Genomic DNA, 20,852 nt, shown 5'->3' with positions numbered 1-20,852 from the left:
TCTAGTGTCATACCTCAGGAAAGTCATTCATGTATTGCTTCATAAATGTAAGCATGAGGTTTTTTGTGTACCTAAAACATTTTTAAAGGATGACTAATGCCCAGAATTTGAAGGAATTAGAATTAGGCTTGTGACTGGAAGATGGTTGGTCCTAAATCAAGCCAGACTTGGGAGGTGAAATGCTGTCTTCTTAGCCAATGGGTGTCAAGTTGCCTTTGAGCAAGGACACGCCCCCCCTTTCTCCCCAATTGTACTTGGCCAATTACCTCACTCTTCCATCCCGGTCACTGCTCCACCCCCTCTGCCAATCCGGGGAGGGCTACAGACTACCACATGCCTCCTCCGATACATGTGCAGTCACCAGCTGCTTCTTTTCACCTGACAGTGAGGAGTTTCACCAGGGGGACATAGTGCATGAGAGGATCTCGCTACCCCCCCCCCCCCCCGAGCAGGCGCCCTGACCGACCAGAGGAGGTGCTAGTGCAGTGACCAGGACACATACCCACATCCGGCTTCCCATCTACAGACACGGCCAATTGTGTCTGTAGTAGGCCTGTCAGATAGCATTTGAAATTCGAATGTACATTCGAATTATGGTAATAATATTCGAATTTGAATATGAAAATATGAAATTCGATTTTTTGTAATATATTTTTTTAATATATTTTTCCCCCTTATTAATATTATTATTATTAATGCACACACGTTTAAATGGAAATAAATGATGGTTTCGTGAAACGTATTTTATGAAAATAAGCATAGCCTACATCCGTAGTAAAACCGGAAATTAAAAAGCTCTTGTCAGTTCCCACGCCGAGCGGGCGGGCTCATAGAACACAGGAAATGGCGGAATCCGAGAAGAACGTTGGCTGTGACCCAAGCGCTAGCACTAGCACTAGCACATCTCCTGCGAGAGTCATTCATACTCCACAACATCTGAGAAGTTACGTATGGAAATTCTTTGGGTTTTGGGCTGTTAATGGGAAAATCGAAGAGAGAACCTGTGACAAAGTTGTTTGCAAAATATGCAAGACAGAACTGTCCTACCGCACCACCGGAAAATATCCACACCTCGGGAAGATGGCTCAGAGATACCTCGCCGTGCCAGGGACATCCGTGCGCTCTGAGCGTGTCTTTTCTGATGCGGGAAACATAGTCACCAAAAAAAGGAGCGCTCTCGAGTCTGAACACGTGGACGCTTTGGTTTTTCTCGCAAACCACTATTAGCACAACTTCTTATACTACTACAGTGAGTAGGACTCTTGATTTTATTTTTTTAAGCCCCGTGGGTCATGGATAATTTACTATGCCTATGTTACTTACGGTAAATTCGTTAACACCATCTGGCCTTTTCCTAGTCAGATTTATTTTACTTGTATGTTACTTAGAGTAGGCCCTAGTTAACATCATCTGGCCTTTTCCTAGTCAGATTTATTTTATGTTTAGGGGTGCTCAACAACAGTTTTTGGACTAATATGTGCGGACAATGTGCTGGTTGTCATAAATATGCTGTTAATAAAAACACGGGCTACAATAGACTTACTCTCTCTGTATTGATTTTTGGGGGTGATATGCAAATTCAAGGTATTCGAATGCCATTCGAACCTCAGTGTGTAATATTCGTTATTCGTTCGAGGCCTATTTTTGGCATTCGTTCACAGCTCTAGTCTGTAGGGATGCCCGACCAAGCGGAGGTAACACAGGGATTCGAACCGGAGATCCTCGTGTTGGTAGGCAACGGAATAGACCGCTACACTACCCAGACACCCCTGAGCAAGGACATTTAACCTCCAACTGCTCACGCCAACAGCAGAAGATGTGATTGCACCAATCATATTCCAGATGTGAAGGTGTACAAGAGCGTTGCTGATAAAGAACGTGTGTTGAATAATTTTATCTGGGTAAGGATTTATTTTAAGGAGGCTTTCATTTGGCAAACCGCGCTATGCTGCACTTTGGAAATGTTCTGTAATCACATGTACAATTCTCATTTTGGATAAATAACCAGTTTTTAGATTTGTTGTAATTATTGAGAGGTCGTTTGCTTGAGCGTACCACAAATTCCTGCTTCACATCCTGTGTATTTGAGTCTGCTGAAGGTTTCAGTAGTGTTAAGACTCTCTTATAAAGAGGGTTAACTCTAAAGGGTTTACTTTATAGCTACAATCTTGAAAGTTTTATTTTTTGTTATTCTCTGACTGCTATGGTGATACTGGCAATGACCATGGCGTGTGACCACTCTGAATCTCAGAGAGCCATTCAAAATGAATCAGTCAGCAGTGGTGTTCTCAGCACCTTCCCCACCGCCAAACAAAAAAACCTGGTTTAACCTGAGTTTTACTGACTGATGTTGTACTATCTGTTGTAAAGTTCTTCTACCAGCTTGTTCTGTCATATCTGATTTTTAGACACAATAACTTCACTTCTTCAAATTTGCTGTTACCTGCTTTTTCTGTTGGCTGCTATGATAAAGATGTGAAACACTGTGTGCTGGATCATTTTTCCTCAGAAAGGTCGTATCCAACTGGAACCAGTAAAATGAGCAAAAACAGTCGTGATGTGAACATTTGTGGATGAGCTGTCATCATTTGTTATCATGTAAATCTTAAGGATTGTTGCTTTAATTTACCGACACACTCTTCTTTATTTAAATATTCCTCCCTAAGGCTGAATGTTTTTTTCCCCCACTGTGTCAGCAGGCAGTGAAACCCAGCCAGAGAACCCACAGGAGGGCCTGAGGGAGCATCTGAAGAAGACGCTGGAGTTCTGTCTTTCCAGGTGAGATGCTCTGATAGTTAGCATTCACCCACACACAGGATATGTTGCAATCCTTGATCCAAACTCCACAGTGAATTCACAAACACACACCAACTCATATGATATATGTATATATTTTATATATATAATATAATATATGCAGTGGTACTCCATGTGCCATGAAGGGCCATGTGTAGGCTGGGTTTCATTCCAAACACTACACAAACAGATTTCCCTAAACAGGTTTAACCTGTATGGCTGAAGGTGTGCTTATTAGTGAAATCAGCTGGTGTAGTTTGGGGCTGCAACTAACAACTATTTTGATAATCAATTAATCTGTCGATTATTTCTGCGATTAATCAATGAATCAGATGAAAACAGTGCACAAATTCAAGCACTTTTTACATTGCTTGAATGGACCTGAGCTGTTAAATTAATGATAAAGAATTAATAAATAAATTATAAATAATAAAAAAGATAAAACACAAACTAAGTGTTAACAGGCTTTGCTACATCAAATAGCTCTAACAACCGTATCACTGCAGTAACACGATCTCTCTCTCTCTCTCTCTGAGCGGAAGTGCGAGTGAACATGCGGAGCAGATGCCCGAGAACGGTTGTGAGCGTTTTTCCATCTTTTTTGCTATTTTTTCCTTGCAAATATTGCACATAGTGTGTTTTGTAGGGTTACTGGTTTCGTTTATGTATATAAGGAGGTTTCAAGAGGTCTTGTGTGTGTGTGTGTGTGTGTTTGCGGTCGACCAGCGCTTGCTGGTCGGCGTGCTAAACGCCAGTATGGAGTTTACCAAACTCACCAGGGAACATGGGCTTAAAGTGTCGCCTAATTTTCCGTGTTCGGAGGAGGACTGTGCTTTGGCAGTCGGAGAGGTTGTGGGTCACAGCAGCGTTAAATCTGCTGCTAGGATGAACGGCGCTGTGGTGATTTTTGTCGATGCTGTAGCCAAAGCAAACAAGGTGGTCGAAGCCGGCATTGTTGTTAATGACAGCTTCATGCTGGTGTCGCTGCTCACCACGCCATCGACAAGAGTCACCATTTCAAACATCCTGCCGTTCATCTCCGATGATTTTTTGACAAGAGAGCTGTCGAGGTATGGGAAAGTAGTTTCGTCGATCAGGAAACTGTCGTCTGGCTGCAAATCGCCGCTGGTGCGACACGTAGTTTCACACAGACGACAGGTTCAAATGATCCTGAACAAAAAAGACCAAGACTTGAATGTAGCTTTTAGGGTGGAGGTGGGTGATTTTGACTATGTCATCTTTGTAAACTCTGGGACCTTGGAAGTGTTTTGGCTGTGGAGGAGAGGGTAATTTGGTTTGGGCCTGTCCTGAGAAACACTCCTCTGAGGACAAAGCGCAGCGTGAAGGAGAGAGAGGAAATAAACTGGGTGAGACCAGGCAGAACAGTGAAGTGACAACAGAAAAGGGACAGAGTCCAGACCACCCTGACAAAATGGAACCACCCAAACAGAGTGGAAAGTCCACAAAGGAAAATGTAAATGTTGAGAAGGAATCACGAAGTGAGCAGGCAGTGGCATCAAACACTACAGGTGGAGTTGCAGAAGGTGTAGTGTTGAACAACGATGAGAATTTGGTAGAGGACGAAAAAGTCTGTAGTTTTCCTGTACTAAAGAGAAAGCAGTCTGCTAAAACGAGTGGCTCTCAAGCCAAAAGAGGAGCATTGATAAGGGCGAGAAGCAGGCAGTATGAGGAACAACTGTCTGAGGTTGAGTTGGGTATGGAGGAAGAGGAGGATGACGGGGACTGTGGTATAGACAGCCAGGTACCTGTATTAAAGGAAAAACAGCACGAGGTACAAATGTCGGGAGATGAGTCTTAAGGAGGAAGGTGGTGGTGTAGACAGCCAGCCTCACACTTCCTCCCAGTTGTCAAGGGCAACGAATCAAGAGTACTATGATGCCCGCCGAATCAAGAATTTCTTGCAAAAAACAAAAAATTTGAGAAATGTCAAAATTGAGGACTTTTTTGCCAACAAAGAACTCTTTATGCACTTTGTTAAATCTCAGATGAGAAAAAAAGAAGAATTGGGCTACACTGAGCAGGAGGTGTGCAGGTTGAGGAAAATGGTTCTGAAGCTCAAACAGGAATTACAGTATGAAGAGTCAGAAGCAGTATAAGACGAGTCCTTTCCCGTTCTGCTCAATGTTGTTCTTTTATCATGTGTTTTTTTCTCTCATCAGTCTCGATGGCCAACTTCAAAGTCTCAACACTTAACCTGAATGGAGCAAGAGACGTGAGAAAGAGAGCATGTCTCTTTGAATTTGTAAAACTAAAGCTCGTTGACGTCATGTTTGTCCAGGAAACACACAGTGATATAATGAATCCACTGACTGGAAGAAGGAGTGGGATGGTGATGTTGTCCTTAGACACTTGAGTAAATGTAGTGGAGGAGTGGCTCTCCTCTTTTCGAAAAGTTTTTTACCACAATCTTATGTGGTTGAGGAAATAGTGGGGGGTAGATTGATGATGGTTAGAGCCAAGTATGAGTCCTTCACTTTGGTGTTTGTAAATGTATATGCTCCGAATGCTGGGCCTGACAGTTCAGTTTTTAACTGACCTCAGTGCGGTTTTGAATCAGTGTGGACCTGAAGAGTTTCTGTTTCTGGGAGGGGATTTTAACTGCACAGAAAAGGATAACATGGACAGGAATCATATTGAACCTCATGCTGCCTCCAGACTTGCAATCAAGCAATTGATAGTAACTCATAGTTTGGTTGATGTATGGAGAGAGATACATGAGGATGTTAGGCAGTACACCTGGGTTCATAGTAGAGAAGCATCTTTTACTATGGCACGGCTGGATCGTTTCTATTCTTTTAGGCATAATTTCAGTATTTTTAAAGAATGCAGGATTACGCCCGTAGGTTTTCCAGATCACTCAACGGTGACGTGCAATGTTTTTATTGCAAAAGTAAAGCAAAAGTCTGCTTATTGGCATTTTAACACTGCTCTGCTACTAGATGCACACTTTAAAGAAACCTTTAAATTTTTTTGGGATGTTTTCAAAACTAGGAAAGGGGAGTTTACGTCTTTGAAACAGTGGTGGGATTATGGGAAAGTGCAGATCAAGCAGCTTTGTCAACAGTAAACTCTCAATGTCTCTCGTGACATTACCAAATCTATGAGGGATCTAGAGACTGAAATAGTGGAGCTGCAGACTTCTGCAGGGCCAAAGGAAACCAAGGCTGTGTTGAAGACCTCAAGTCCAAAAAAGCCTTGCTGGCTGACTTGCTGGGTGTTAAGGCACAGGAGGCATTGGTCCGGTCTCATTTTCAGAGTGCCGCCCTGATGGACTCACCTTCAAAGTTTTTCTTCAGCCTGGAAAAGAAGAATGGACAAAGCAGGTTCATTCATGCCCTAAAGTCAACAACAGGACACCTGCTGACTACGGCCAATGAGATCCAGAAGAGAGATGTGGCTTTTTACTCTCTTCTGTACAGCAGTGAGTACACCGAGAATGAAGGGGCATTTGACTCCTCCTGCAGTGGGCTGCCCAGAATCTCAGGAGAGTAACAAGGAGTTGGCGGGTCCTCTGACTGCAGAGGAGCTGTCTACACCGTTGCAGAGCATGCAGCGGGGGAAGGCCCCTGGGATTGATGGACTCCCGCCGGAATTCTACAACGTTTTTTGGTCTGAGCTGTGTGACAACATCATTGAGGTCTTCACTGAATGTTTTAATGACTCTTTCTTGTCCCAGAGCTGCAGGAGAGCTGTTCTGACATTATTGCCCAAAAAAAGCGACCTGCAAGATATCAAGAACTGGCGTCCGGTCTCTCTTCTGTGTGCAGACTACAAACTGCTTTCCAGAGTCCTGTCCAACAGACCAAAGAAGGTGATAGACCAAATCATCCATCAGACCCAAGCCTACTGTGTGCCCGGCAGGTCCATTGTTGACAATGTGTCACTAATTCGGGATGTTTTGGAAGTCTCTGGTCCATTGGGCTTTGATGCTGGTCTGGTTTCATTAGATCAGGAAAAGGCGTTTGACCGGGTTGAGCACCAATACCTTTGGAAAGTGTTAGAAAGGTTTGGCCTCAGCCCTGGACTTGTTGCCAAGATTAAGGTTTTGTACAAAGATATTGAGAGTGTACTGAAAATAAATGGTGTTTTGTGTAAACCTTTCAAAACATGTAGAGGTATAAGACAAGGCTGCTCACTGTCAGGCATGGTCTATACGCTTTCGATTGAACCCTTATTACACAGTGTTCGCTCTTCTATTGGTGGTCTGTGTTTGCCTGATCTTGGCACAAGGATTGTCTTATCTGCGTAGCGCAGATGATATAGTTATCGTCATAAAAAGTCAAGATGATGCTGATCTGATTGAGAAACTTGTGGAAAGGTTTGGGAATCTTTCAGCTGCCAAAGTAAACTGGGCAAAAAGCGAAGCCTTAGCGGTTGAAAAGTGGTCTGCAGGTCTCCCTCAGCTGCCAGGGGGGCTAAATTGGAAGAGGGGAGATTTCAAGTACCTAGGAGTGGTTCTGGGTGATGACCACGCGGTTTGGAAAAACTGGGAGGGGGTGGTGGAAAAGGTGGAGGGGAGATTACAGAAGTGGAGATGGCTGTTACCACAGATGTCTTATAGGGGAAGGGTTTTGGTTGTGAATAACTTGGCAGCCTCCACCCTCTGGCACAAGCTAACCGTTCTGGAGCCCCCTGCCGGATTGCTAAAAAAAAGTAGTCTATCTTTGTGAACTTTTTTTTGGGATAACCTGCACTGGGTACCACAGAATGTACTATACCTACCAAAAGAAGTGGGAGGGCAGGGTTTGGTGCATCTGGAGAGCAGAGTAGCAGCCTTTAGACTACAAATCATACAGCGCTACCTCACAGGGACTGATGATGTGCTGTGGAGACCTCTCATGAGCATTATTTTAAAGAAGGTACAGGGTTTGGGTTTAGACGCTTCTTTGTTTCTAGCAGACTCTGTTTTTAAGAACATGCATGACCTGCCACCTTTCTATCAAGGATTGTTTAACGCTTGGACTCTATTCAAGTGGTGCAGACTGGAGCCTACAGCATCTCTGTTTTGGCTTCTGGAAGAACCCCTAATCCATGGGGCCAGACTGGACGTTCAGGATGACAGCAAACCAGATCTCAACCGGAGGCTATGCTCAGCTGGTACTGTTAAGTTGAAGCACATTGTGGATGCTGCAGGTCCAATGCTTCTTGACACAGAGACAACGGCTTCACTGCTGGGCTTGAGGTCAAGCAGACACACCAGAGACGTTCAGAATGCATGGCTTAGAAGACTCACCAGAGAGGAACTGGACATGCTGCATGACTATGCCACTTGGACCGAGACTCCTGATAATGGAGATCCGTTCCCTGAGTTGGGCCTTCAAATGGACCAGACTGGTCTAACGAGACGTTTGCCGGTCCCAAATTTGGCTACTAAAATGGGCCTTTGTATGTTAGATAGAAAGGTCTTGTACAAATGTTGTGTTGTTGCCATGAACAAGAAAATACTGAATGAGAGAAAGGACACTATATGGAGAACAAGGCTAAAAGTGGCAGGTGATTGTAAGCTAGTGTGGAGCGTGTTGTATAAAGCCCTGCTGAACAAAAGGTCAGGTGACTTGCTGTGGAGGATCCTGCAGGGAGCGCTGGCAGTCAATAGTTTCATCTCTAAGATTAACCCAACTGTTTCTGTTAAGTGTCCTTTCAGTCAGTCGCCAGAGACAGTTTTTCATTGTTTTGTGGAATGTGAAAGACTTCAGGTGCTCTTTGAAGCTCTACAAATCATATTCTCACACTGTGATGAAAGATGGAATGAAACTGTTTTTATCTTTGGCGCTGGGTACAAGAGGAAGGATGCAGAGAAGTGGCAACTGTTACATCTTGTAGTGGGGCAAGCCAAATTTTCGATTAATAGAAGCAGGAAAAGTCTGCTTAATAATGGTTCGGAGGAAGATTTACTTCTGTTGTTCATTGCAAGGGTGAAGGCGAGAGTCCGAGTGGACTTCAGCTTCTTTACCTTAATGAACAACTTGGATGAATTTATTTCGCGGTGATGTTTTAGTAAAGCCATTTGTTCAGTCAGTGAGAGGCAACTGGTATTCCATTCTGTCTTTGCATAGTATTTCTTTTGACCCTTTGGGAGTATGTGACTTGAACCACAGTTCTTTAAAAAAAAAGACTTTTTTAGACGGCTTAATGTGAAGGAGTTGCTCGTGTTGATGTTGTGAAATGGATGTCTTTTTTGTTTTGTTTTTTTTTTTTTTTTTTGTGTAAATTAAAGAGTTTTTAAAAAATTCAAAAATTCTCTCTCTCTCTCCCTCTCTCGCTCTCTCTCTCTCAAGATGTCATGTTTAAGTCTGTAGACTTGTTTTAAAAGTCAAACTTCTCTCCCTCCTGTGGGTGTCAGGGGTGGTTTCAATGAAGGACTTATTTCACAGTGGAGAACAACATTGTGGTTGAGTCAGTGGAGACCAAGGTCTTCTGTAGGCATGGTTAAGAATGTGCAGAGGCTAGCTGGGGGCGAAGCAGAGCAGCATGTTTGTGTCCTCAAATTTATCAGTCCTTCACAACGGAGGACAAAAGTCTAGCAGGGATCATTGGATGAGAGACGCTTTCCGTCACCATCAGCTAAAGCTGTTTGCCCAAGTGCCCTTGAACAAGGCAGCTGCTTTGGCGCAGCTGCTCATTTGTCAAAAGTAGAAGACTGTGGTTGTACCAGGGGCCTTCGGGTATCAATGCATGAGCCAGTTTGGGTCTACAGTTGACCTCTGGGGGGGCTAAAAAAAAGTTAAAATTGAAAACTGGTTTCCAGCTAAGCAGCATCCTGGAGGTCTGTCATTCACCACCTCCTCATTGTGCTCCTCCTCTGTATGGACTAGGGAGAATCTGGCCAGCGACATGTACCTCATCTCTCAGATGGACAGTGACCAGTACGTGCCAATCGTGACGGTGGCCAACCTGGACCACATCAAGAAGCTGAGCACCGACGTGGAGCTGATAGTGGACATTTTACGATGTGAGTAACCTGTTGCCTGGAGAGGGAGCTGATAAATATACGAGCCAAGTTGATTTTTGTTATTAATTACGTTGATGATTTTTCTCAGCAGTGTGTCGCAGGCGGTAACATCCGTTAAGTTGTGTAAGTGTGCCCAGTAGAGTTTGAACCCTTTTGTTTGATTTTTGAATGTTTCTTTGGCCTGTACTAATCTTTTGAGCGTTGTGTTCTTAATCCAGTAGTTGTCTCATGTGGCTGGGTACGATGTTTATTTTATGAGCCAACAATGCTTGCATCAGTATGTAGCTCAAATCCCCTTGTGGCACAATGGGAAATGTCCAACTCTATTGTCAAGTATTTACAACTTAGGTATGTAGTTGATACACTTGTCCTGAGTGATTTTTACAAGCAATCATTATTGAATAGTGCAAAGGTCAGTGCCCCGATAATAGATGGAACAAATATTCCCATGTTCCTATAATTCATATGCACGATAAGAACCGTAAAGTATTTTTCTCTCTCAAACGAACAAAGAAAGTCACGAGTAAATCTGGGGCTGTCAAAGCACTCTTTACTTTTGTGAATCTGTGAATACCATATTTTCCAACTCACACCTCTCCACGCTCCATCGTTATTACTCATCATCTACACTGTGTGAAATGCAATTGCTGGGAGCTCTGTCTCGTGTTTATGTTGATTCAGTACAGTTTTAATTTTGCTAGAAAAAAACTACAACAGAAACAACTTTTTTCCATGATTAAAACAAGAGGATAACAAAATTAAAATTGTGTTTATGAATAAAATCTATGAAAATAAATTTGTTCACAAAAGCTGAATGTTGATCTTGTTTTCGAAAGATCATTAATGACTTTTTTTTTTAATTTACAAAATCAATACGCAGGCTCACTAGTTAAATTAAAAACAAGTTTTTTTTGTGGCTTTTTTTTTTTTTTAAATTAGGCATGCAACAAAGGATACCGGCTAGATTAAAATTTCTCCCCAGTTGTACCTGGCCAATTACCTCACTCTTCTGAGCCGTCCCGGTCGCTGCTCTCACCCCCTCTGCCGATCCGGGGAGGGCTGCAGACTACCACATGCCCCCTCCGATACATGTGGAGTTGCCAGCCGCTTCTTTTCACCTGACAGTGAGGAGTTGCACCAGGGGCACATAGCACGTGGGAGGATCACACTATTCCCCCCAGTTCTCCCTCCCCCCCGAACAAGTGCCCCGACCGACCAGAGGAGGCGCTAGTGCAGCAACCAGGACACACACCCACGTCCGGCTTCCCACCCGCAGACACAGCCAATTGTGTCTGTAGGGACGCCCGACCAAGCCGGAGGTAACACAGGGATTCGAACCGCCGATCCCCTCGTGTTGGTAGGCAATGGAATAGACAGCTACGCTACCCGGACGTCCCCAAAAATAAGTTTGATCACACCTGCTTAATGGTCATTTTGTCCAAACCCTGGTTAGAACCAAAGTTGTGTTTTGAGTTAGCCATTTGGTCTTGTTTCTGTGTGCAGCCCTGCCGCTAGTCCAGGTGGATGAGAAGGGAGAGAAGGTCCGGCCCAACCAGAACCGCTGCATAGTCATCCTCAGAGAAGTCCCAGAGAGCACGCCCATAGAGGTCAGTAGACCTTGTCGCTGGTTCCACACCTCACACTAATCCACACACCATGACATGGGAGGAGATACATATGCCTCTCGGTCTAAAGTCTATTGTGTAGTTATTTCCAGGTCTTAAAATACACAAAATCGTTTGAAAAGGGATAGAAAAATGAATGTATCCTCACATGCAAACAGCTATCATTTTGTTCAGCTGGAAGTGCTCTGTCATTTCTCCTTCCTGACGAATCATTTCCAGCACTGTGCTGGTTTATGGTCCTCATCACAGGAAGCTATGTTGTCAGGGGTTCTAAGTGCAGAGGGTTTTGGGTTCAGCAATTCAGGTGTATAACAAAGATGACATCTTCATCTTCATCTTCAGCACCTTGTTGGGTTGGTAATCCTGTGCAAGTCTTCTGGCGGGATCTGTTTGATGGTTTGGTTTTAAAGTCACTATGTTTCAAACCAAATTGAGATGTCTTGTGCTCCTGCTGCTGGGTGTCAGTTGGCTTGCTTAAAGAAATGAGTGACAGGTCTAATATAGAGAGTTTGAGTTTTCAATTCAAAACGGTGTTTTCTTTAAGTTAGCCTTTGTCTTCAGGAGGGCAGAAAATTAAACGTTTGTTTGTTTTCACTCAGCCGGCCAAGTAGGGTTGCCAACCGTTCCTTAAAATAAGGAATCGTTCCTTATTATATATAAAATGTGTATACATATATATATATATATATATATGTGTGTGTGTGTGTGTGTGTATAGTGTAAGGCACATTATATTTGTTATGCCCACGCCGCCCCGTCCATCCAACCCCCGTCCCTGTCCCCTGTTCCTTATTTCCATTTCAAGGAGTTGACAACCCTACGGCCAAGTGAAAAACCAGCAAATTTAACCAGCAAACTGTGCTATAGAAGCAATTACAATAGGTCTTCCCCATTACGCAACTGTTATCCTCTTTATTATTTATGAAGAAAGTCTGTGGTCTGAAGTTTCTTGTTCTGCTTATTGAAGAAGTTGGAAGGTTTAACAGAAACAAATTTAGGAAATTAGTCATTCTATCAGACTACTTTAAAGTAACAGTAATCAAGATGGTCTTTTTTGGAAAGTAGGGATGCACTGATAGCAATGCTGAGCCTGTGCCTCGTCTTAAATAAAGGATCTGTATGAAATGAATTCTCCCCAGCCCTTAAGTGTTGGACCAGAAGCCACATGGGATAGATCAGAAAACCAGGGCAAAGCTATTTGGTATTCTTATCTTTTCCATACAGAACAATGAATAGCTTCACTAACGGAGAAAGTCGTTTACATCTCAATCTTTTTGGGTACAGTGACCTCAGACGACATGTCCATGTCTATTTTGGTTTAAAAAGAATAAGTGGATCATATCAGAGCTTGGTGTCAACCAGACCGGTTAAAATTAGAACTTTGTGTTGGTAAATGCAGAGATTAAAACGGGTGTCATTATGGGCCAAGAGAAAGCAATGTTGTGTAACTATTTTATCGCCTGTCAAATCCAAGTGAGAATTTTTGTGTTGGTTTTTCTTGTCAAGGAGGTGGAGGCTCTTTTCAAAGGGGACAACTTACCCAAGTTCATCAACTGTGAGTTTGCCTACAATGACAACTGGTTCATTACCTTTGAATCAGAGGCAGATGCACAGAAGGTGAGGACGTGACTAGAAATTGTTCAGTTTAACCTCCAACCGTACTGCTACTCACCTCTCACTTTCAAATCCCCCTCACCTCTCCCACAACTTTCTCCTCTGTATTTGTGCTTCTTCTGTTGCAGATTGAAATAAACAAAATATATCTTCCTTGCCTCGCGTTTCTTTACCTCCACACTTTTTTGACCCCTTTGCGACCTATCAATGCCACCACCTAAGAATTAAAGATCAGTCTGCTGTCATTCATTGAAAATTTCTCAGAACTAAAGCATCATTGAAAAGTTTACTTATATCCAACCCCATATTTCTCTGTCTTGGGAGATTCAAATTTAAATTCCATTTAACCTTCATCTTTTTCCTTTACAGGCATATCAATATCTCAGAGAAGAGGTGAAGACCTTCCAAGGGAAGCCGATTAAGGTAGATATACCCTGTGAGACCGTGTGGATGACATTGTGATCTGTAGCGAGAGTAGGGTGCAGAGGAGAACCAGGAGAGGTGGAGGAATAAAAATCAGTAAGAGCAAGACGGAATATATATGTGTGAATGAGAGGGAGGACAGTGGGATGGTGAGGATGCAAGGAGTAGAGGTGACGAAGGCATATGAGTTTAAATACTTGGGGTCAACTGTCCAAAGTAACGGGGAGTGCAGAAGAGAGGGCAGGCAGGGTGGAGTGGGTGGAGAAGAGTGTCAAGAGTGATTTGTGACGGAAGGGTACCAGCAAGAGTTAAAGGGAAGGTTTACAAGATGGTAGTGAGACCAGCTCTGTGATATGGTTTGGAGACAGTGGCACTGATGAAAAGACAGGAGGCGGAGCTGGAGGTGGCAGAGTTAAAGATACTAAGATTTTCATTGGGAGTGATGGAGGAGGACAGGATTAGGAACGAGTGTATTAGAGGGACAGCTCAGGTTAGACGGTTTGCAGACAAAGCAAGAGAGGCAAGATTGAGATGGTTTGGACATGTGTGGAGGAGAGATGCTGGGTATATTGGGAGAAGGATGCTGAATATGGAGCTGCCAGGGAAAAGAGGAAGGCCAAAGAGGAGGTTTATGGATTGGATGTGGTGAGGGAGGGCATGCAGTTGGCTGATGGGACAGGAAGATGTAGAGGACAGGAAGAGATGGAAACGGATGATCCGCTGTGGTGACCCCTAACGGGAGCAGCCGAAAGTAGTAGTAGTAGTAGTAGATACTGTGTGAGGCTGGAAAAAGAAATTCTTAACAGTTTGACGAAGTCCCAGACAAGATCACTGACACACCACAGGATATCCTTACTGATGCCAATACAAAACGGATCCAGCATAAAGCCTGTAGGTTAAGACTGTTGAACTGGTTTGGCGATCTCTTCAGGCAGATGCTAAGCCAGACCTTCAGGATCCCTTAACAGAACATGACAGTGTGCCGCCTGGCCTGACCATCGAACTTTAATAAAGCATCACCTCTCTGGTTTAAAAGAGCCCTATCAACATATTACCCTGTCACCTTTTCTAGTAGGACTTTGCCCTCAGGTTGTGGTTTGAGACAGCCACAGGGTGCATCAAAAGTTTTTTTGTTTAATTCTACTTGAATCCTCACCTCAAGTTTCGAGTTTATTTGTCATATATGAAAAGCAAGTTTATAATTCCCATAATGAAATGCTTCTTTTGCTGGCTCACACACAAGTGAGAAATAAATGTACTTATCAAAGTACTTAGAGAAATTAAAGTGCAAGAACAGGGTACATGTGCAAAAACTGTCAGTACAGATTTTGGATGTGCCATTCACGCTGTTAACAACAATAAATCAGTGCAACCATAACACAAATTTGAAAAAAAAAAGGATACATGGCACCTTTGTTGACATCTGCCATTTTCAAATGGCCTCAGTAAATATTGTTTGCTGCGATAGCTGCAAAGTTCTCAGAGGAGCGGCAAATGTGAGCTAAGTCTTAAGGTTTATGGTGAATCAAAACAACAAAAGCCAGTCGGTCAGCCCGGCTACCGTGTTTTTTAAATTCAGAAATCTGGAGAGTTGGGGCTATGACTCGTTGGCCCCGTTTACACTTGGTTTTAAAATGCGTTTCTGCGATCGGCTCACAAGTGAACAGCGCTAAAATACAAGTGTAAACGACCACCAAAACGTTTTGTGAACCGATTACTCAAACCCCACTTGCCGAGGTGGTCTGGGACGCATTTGACCACATATCTTTTGTAGTGTAAACGCTGATGCGTCCCCAACAAGGACGGAGTAACGAAATCTGATCACAAGTGGTCAGCAGGATGCATTTGGAGATGCATGATAGACACAGGTGTAAACGGTGATGTGCCTCGCTGTCCACTTGTGATCTGATGGCCCAAAACACGTTTTAAAACCAAGTGTAAACAGGGTCATTTACTTGGTTTCAATCAGTACCATTAAGCCACCCCTGCTGGTATTACCTAGTCATGTTGAAATTCAGGAAAGTCGAGGTATAACACCTTTAAGATTTAGTTTACTTTTCTCTTGTGTGTCATAGTGTATACTATAACAGACACTACAGCCTGTCCGCCTTTCACTAAAATGGTTATTCTGTCTACCCCTCTTTCCACTGGTTTATTTATTTGACCACAAATATTTCTTTTTTGTTTTGTGTATTGTGTTCATTTGTTTTGCTTGTTGTAATGCCTTTCCACAAGCACAGGAAAAACATAGTTTTTCTCCCTCATACATAATTAACTGTTACGTCACACATAGACAAACAATGGCCTGTGGTAGAGGACTCACAAATCTCCACTTAATAGGTTCACCGAGAGTTTGCGTGACATCACACTTAAAAAAAGGCCCCTTAATTTGTGAAAAGCCACTTTAGTGCCACTTCATAAAAGCCTCTCTTGGCAGAGCTCTTCCCAGAAAATCTTGACTTCAATTTATTCTGCACCCTTTGCTCTTCCTCACAGCCCTCATGGACAGAACCAATGGGAGCTGAATGTGTTTACACTGTAATTTGTGTCGTATATGTCATATGGTAAACACTAGTAACACCCAAACATATTCTTTTGTTCTCGCCGGCAGGCACGGATAAAAGCGAAGGCAATCGCTATCAACACTTTCATACCAAAGAACGGTTACCGACCAGTGGAGGTGAACCTGTATGCTCAGCAGCGCTACACGTCCTACTACATCCCCCCGGTGTACAGCCCCCAGCAACAGTTCCCCCTCTACAGCCTCATCACCCCACAGGCCTGGTCAGCTACACACAGTTTCCTGGACCCCACACTGGTAAGGAGAACCTGCCGACGTCAGTATCTATTGATTCTTGATTCTGCTTTGGAATTCTGTTGCTACTGATGGTACTACTACCGCTGATCACATGAAGTACTACTACTGCAGATCACATGAAGTACCTTTCAGAGAGGTTACAAAGTGCTTTTGAGACGATAAATTAAGTCTGTGGTCCCATATCGCTCAATGGATAGAGCATGGCACTAACGCTGTGAGGGTCGCAAGTTCCATTCCCTGTTTAGGTCAATGGTAGAGCAAGGCACGGACAATGTCAGGGTTAAACTGACGTGCTACCTTTACTGTTATGAGGTTCAGTGAATAACTGAGAGGCCACAAACTGTAAATACAACATCATTTTGTAATTAAATGTGTTACGTCACCCAGTATCTATAATTTATGATGAAGTTTTAGCGGTGTGCTAATAGTGACCCCCCCTTTGGGGGGGGCAGTAAGTGTTATGAATAAGACATGAGTACTCTAATGCTGTTAATTATTCCCCCTCATTAAATTAATCTCAGATGTACTAAAAAAAAATCCCTCGGCCTTTCTTCCTCATTCACCAGGTTACTCCGTTTCACAACACGCAGTTCATCAATGGATTCACGACGTCACACAGTTTCAAACCGGCGACTTCACCTCTCACTGTCCGACACTACTCTCCCAGGAACAGGTTAGTCCCCTCCCTGTTAAGTTTAGTCCCGTGTTTTGCTTGTGGGCACCAAGATGTTTAAATTATGAAACAGCAAGGTTAAATTCTTGGGGTTTGTGCCGCCACTGTCCTTGTGTAAGACGCTGAGCTTCCAGCCCGCTTGCTCGCGTCACTCAGTGCCTCAAACTTGAATGATAACCCTTAAACTTTGTGTAATTTCGTTGATGGACACTGCAACAGAAAATGTTGGCCAAAGACAATTTTTCTGTGTCGAAAGCAAAACTAACATTAAAATTCACCTTTTGTAAACAAAAACTACAATTAGATGTAAATGTCATTACAATGTAAGTGTGGCTTTTTAAGTGGCTTGTTTTTGACATGTTAAACACGGTTGCTGGCAAACATTTTTCCACTAGTTTTTTTTTTTTACACTAACATAACAGCAGAATTAAATGAGAAGGAAGCATCCATAGGTATATGAAATACACGAGAGCTGCTCAGATGGGTCAGTGGATGGTTGTACTTGCTTTCTATGAATGATTACATGGGCTCAAATCACTATTCATGGGATTCAAACTGATCCGACGCCACAGTCCGTCACCCACAATACACTTGTTTGGTGTAGCTTACGGAAGCTATCCAGCAAATAAGGACGCTACAGTCAGGTGCACGAAAATCTTCCAGTTAGGAGTGGATTTATGTGGGACAGCAGAATGTTGTAGTGCTTCAGGAAACTGTCCTTCAGCTTCAGGACTCCGATGTAAGCACCAACGCTGGCAAGTATCCACCCTGCCGAAGTGTCCTTGAGCAAGACACTGACCCTGCAGTCCATCCCATTTGTTAGGTGGCAGGAGAGAAAAAGACGACTAATGGGATCAATAAAGTAGTAGTAGGAAGAGTAGTAACAAGGTTTGTAGTAATATTAAGAAACCATACAGTTGTTATTGTTGTGTTTGCAAAATCTAAAATCCAGAATCATAATCTTGAATAATCACATCTGATTATCATGAAGAGACGGGAAATATATTTTGTCCTCCGGCCACTGTGGCTGGCAAGTTTGTAAAGATTTTCTTTCATCTGAGATGATTTCCCCCTAAATAAACACATTTAACTGGAGTCCCAGAAAGGTGAATCGGTTCATCTGGACACAGCGTTTAGTGGGAGAAGTGTTTCATCACTCGTGGAAGTGACTTCGTCAGTCTCAGCTGACTGTCCGCCGTGATTTGTACATCGGGGAAACCGAGCAGATGCGTCTTGTTTGGTTTTCCGATGTGTTTAGACTTGTGTTTAATCATCGATTTCTTAAATCGTCGCTGTTTACATGATTAAAAGAAATAAATGAAGGCAAGTGACTTTCATTTTTCTAAAGCAACAAAAGAAAACGTAGCTCAGCCGTGGGAGGTGTTTTATTGTAGCTACTGAGATGATTTCCAGTTGTGACTGTGATTAATACTGCTCTTGAAATTGTATTTTTATAATGGAGTTTCAACATTAGAGTCTATGGCATTTCCCTGTCTAATCCCCCTCATAAGGTCAGTTAAACATACCAGCGACATGAATGGGTGTGGTCACACGTGCACGAAATTAACATTGGCGAATATTCGCCTCCCGTTCACTTCAGCCCAATCCTAATGTCCCCCCAAGGCCTAAGCCCTGAACCCTCACGGGCTTAGATGACGTCACCCAATAAGTGCTCGAGTGTTAGAGGCTGCAAGGGATGGAAACTGGCATAAATCGGAATGGGACAGCACGTTGTTACATAAAAATACCTTGATGACCACAAAACACCTTTCATACTACTGTTTGGGTTTTTTTTTTCTCTCCCCCTGTTTTTCTCACCAATTTTACCCAGCCAATTACCCCACTCTTCCTAGCCATCCTGGTTGTTGCTCCACCTCCTCTGCCGATCCGAGGAGGGCTGCAGACTACCACATGCCTCCTCCAATATATGTGGAGTTGCCAGCTGCTTCTTTTCACCTGATAGTGAGGCGTTTAACCAGGGGGACGAAGCACATGGGAGGATCACACTATCCCCCCCCCCAGTCCCCCCCCCCCCAAATAGGTGCCCCGACTGACTAGAGGGGGCGCTAGTGCAGTGACCAGGACACATACCCACATCTGGCTTCCCATCTACAGACACGGCCAACTGTGTCTGTAGGTACGTCTGACCAAGCCGGAGGTAACGCGGGGATTCCAACCGGAGATCCCCGTGTTGGTAGGCAACGGAATAGACCGCTACACTACCCAGACGCCCCAGGTTGGGGTCTTTTTATTTTACGTTTTTTTACTTTGCTCATGGCCAAGGCACTTAAGTGACCGACTGCCTGATTTGAATGTCTTCCAGGCTGCTGCCTTACAGAGTGAACGTAAGGTAATTGTCAAATAATCAATTTATCATCACACTATCATTGAGCAACAAAAAAAAGGTTGAATAAACTAGGTGTGTAATATAGCATATACATGCATTCCTCTGTTTTATGTTTTTTTATGTGCCCGTGTATCTTTCCATGCTTGTTTATTTACCCTTTATATATATATATATATATATATATATATATATATATATATATATATATATATATATACACACACACATTTCCGGGCTTCCCCTGGTAACCCCATGTTTAATGTCACAACCCTATGAACTGTGGGCAATTCTTCAGCCAAAGTCTGCAGAAATGCGGACTTAGGGAAAGTGTGCATAGGGGCTACAAATGTCAGCAAGAAAGCCCTCATGCACTTGACGATTTGACAGTGGGACAGCCCTAAGCCCTCACGGAGTTAGCAGGAAAATGCCGCAGTCCTTGAGTTCGTGTGTGTGGACATTGGGCCTTCCATTTTATGTGAGCAAAGTGGTGGGGAAAAAAACAAACCAGTTGCTTCCGGTGGCAAAGGAAATTCGCATCTCTGCTCCGTGTGGAGTTCAGCTTAGGTGAACTTCAGACGGCAAATCCACAATAGCAAATAAGTGTGTGTGGTTGACTCCACTTGGCATCACATCCTGCACTGCCCACATTCAGCACAAGATACAAATTTTGCCTCGGCAGGCGATGGGCATTCACGCATGTGTGACTGTAGCCTAAGGTGAATTATTTTTGGTTCATTGTGTTCCTCCAGTTCTCCTGTGCTGAGATCAGCAGTGAATGATTTGCTGACTTGTGAAATACGACAGAGGTCTTGTTTATTTTCAACACTCATACCGAATACATTGACACTGTCGCTCCCCATATTATTTGTATTTTTATGTATATATATTTATATGTATATGTATATATATATCCCTCTCGCCGTTTTTTGGGTGGTGTGTGTCTTCCTCAAGCTTGGATCCTCTACCAGAGGCCTGGGAGTTTAAGTTTTTGGCACAGTATCTTAGCTGTTCCTAGGACCACACTCTTTTGAAAAGAGACCTCAGATGTGTTTCCTGGAAACTGCTGGAGCCACTCTCCCAGTTTGGGGGTCACAGCCCCTAGTGCTCCTACTTCCCTCAGCCCTTGGTATTTCTCTAGCTTCTCATGCTCTTTCTTCCTGATGTTGCCGTTCCTTGGGATTGCTACATCGATCACTACTACCGTCTTCTGTTCCTTGTCAACCACCACAATGTCTGGTTGGTTACCCAGGACCTGCCTGTCGGTCTGGATAGCAGCTGGATAGCTCAGTTGGTAAGACTGTCTGCTTTCCATGCCAGAGATCAGGGGTTCAAACTCTGGTTGGGACAAGTATCCAGTAAGAGTCTGTGGCTTAGATTCCTAATTCTATACAAGCCAGCTACCTCGGATATGAGTGAAAGTAACATGATTAGAGTCATAGAGCCATCCATGTGATCTAAAAGAAAACGGGACTCATTGGACCGGGTGACCTTCTTCCACTGCTCCAAGGTCCAGTTTCAACACTCACATGCCCATTGTATGGGCTTTCAACAGTGGACAGGGGTCATCATGGGTACTCTGACTGG

The 20,852-nt window shown here is 43.5% G+C and overlaps 1 protein-coding gene across 1 annotated transcript in view; it reads left to right on the top strand.

Annotated features, from left to right (window-relative positions):
• Positions 1-20,852, top strand: part of larp4b (La ribonucleoprotein 4B) — a 65,207-nt gene that overhangs the window by 39,909 nt on the left and 4,446 nt on the right. Inside the window, exons 5-11 of the mRNA XM_056293461.1 lie at positions 2,700-2,778; positions 9,633-9,769; positions 11,273-11,376; positions 12,900-13,010; positions 13,377-13,430; positions 16,042-16,248; positions 16,815-16,921. Coding sequence (XP_056149436.1) covers positions 2,700-2,778; positions 9,633-9,769; positions 11,273-11,376; positions 12,900-13,010; positions 13,377-13,430; positions 16,042-16,248; positions 16,815-16,921 — 799 coding nt within the window. The remainder of the gene's footprint in view (positions 1-2,699; positions 2,779-9,632; positions 9,770-11,272; positions 11,377-12,899; positions 13,011-13,376; positions 13,431-16,041; positions 16,249-16,814; positions 16,922-20,852) is intronic.

This window comes from Lampris incognitus, chromosome 14, assembly GCF_029633865.1.
Source record: "Lampris incognitus isolate fLamInc1 chromosome 14, fLamInc1.hap2, whole genome shotgun sequence".
Classification (NCBI taxonomy): Eukaryota; Metazoa; Chordata; class Actinopteri; order Lampriformes; family Lampridae; genus Lampris; species Lampris incognitus.
This window is presented reverse-complemented; position numbering and strand designations above follow the sequence as displayed.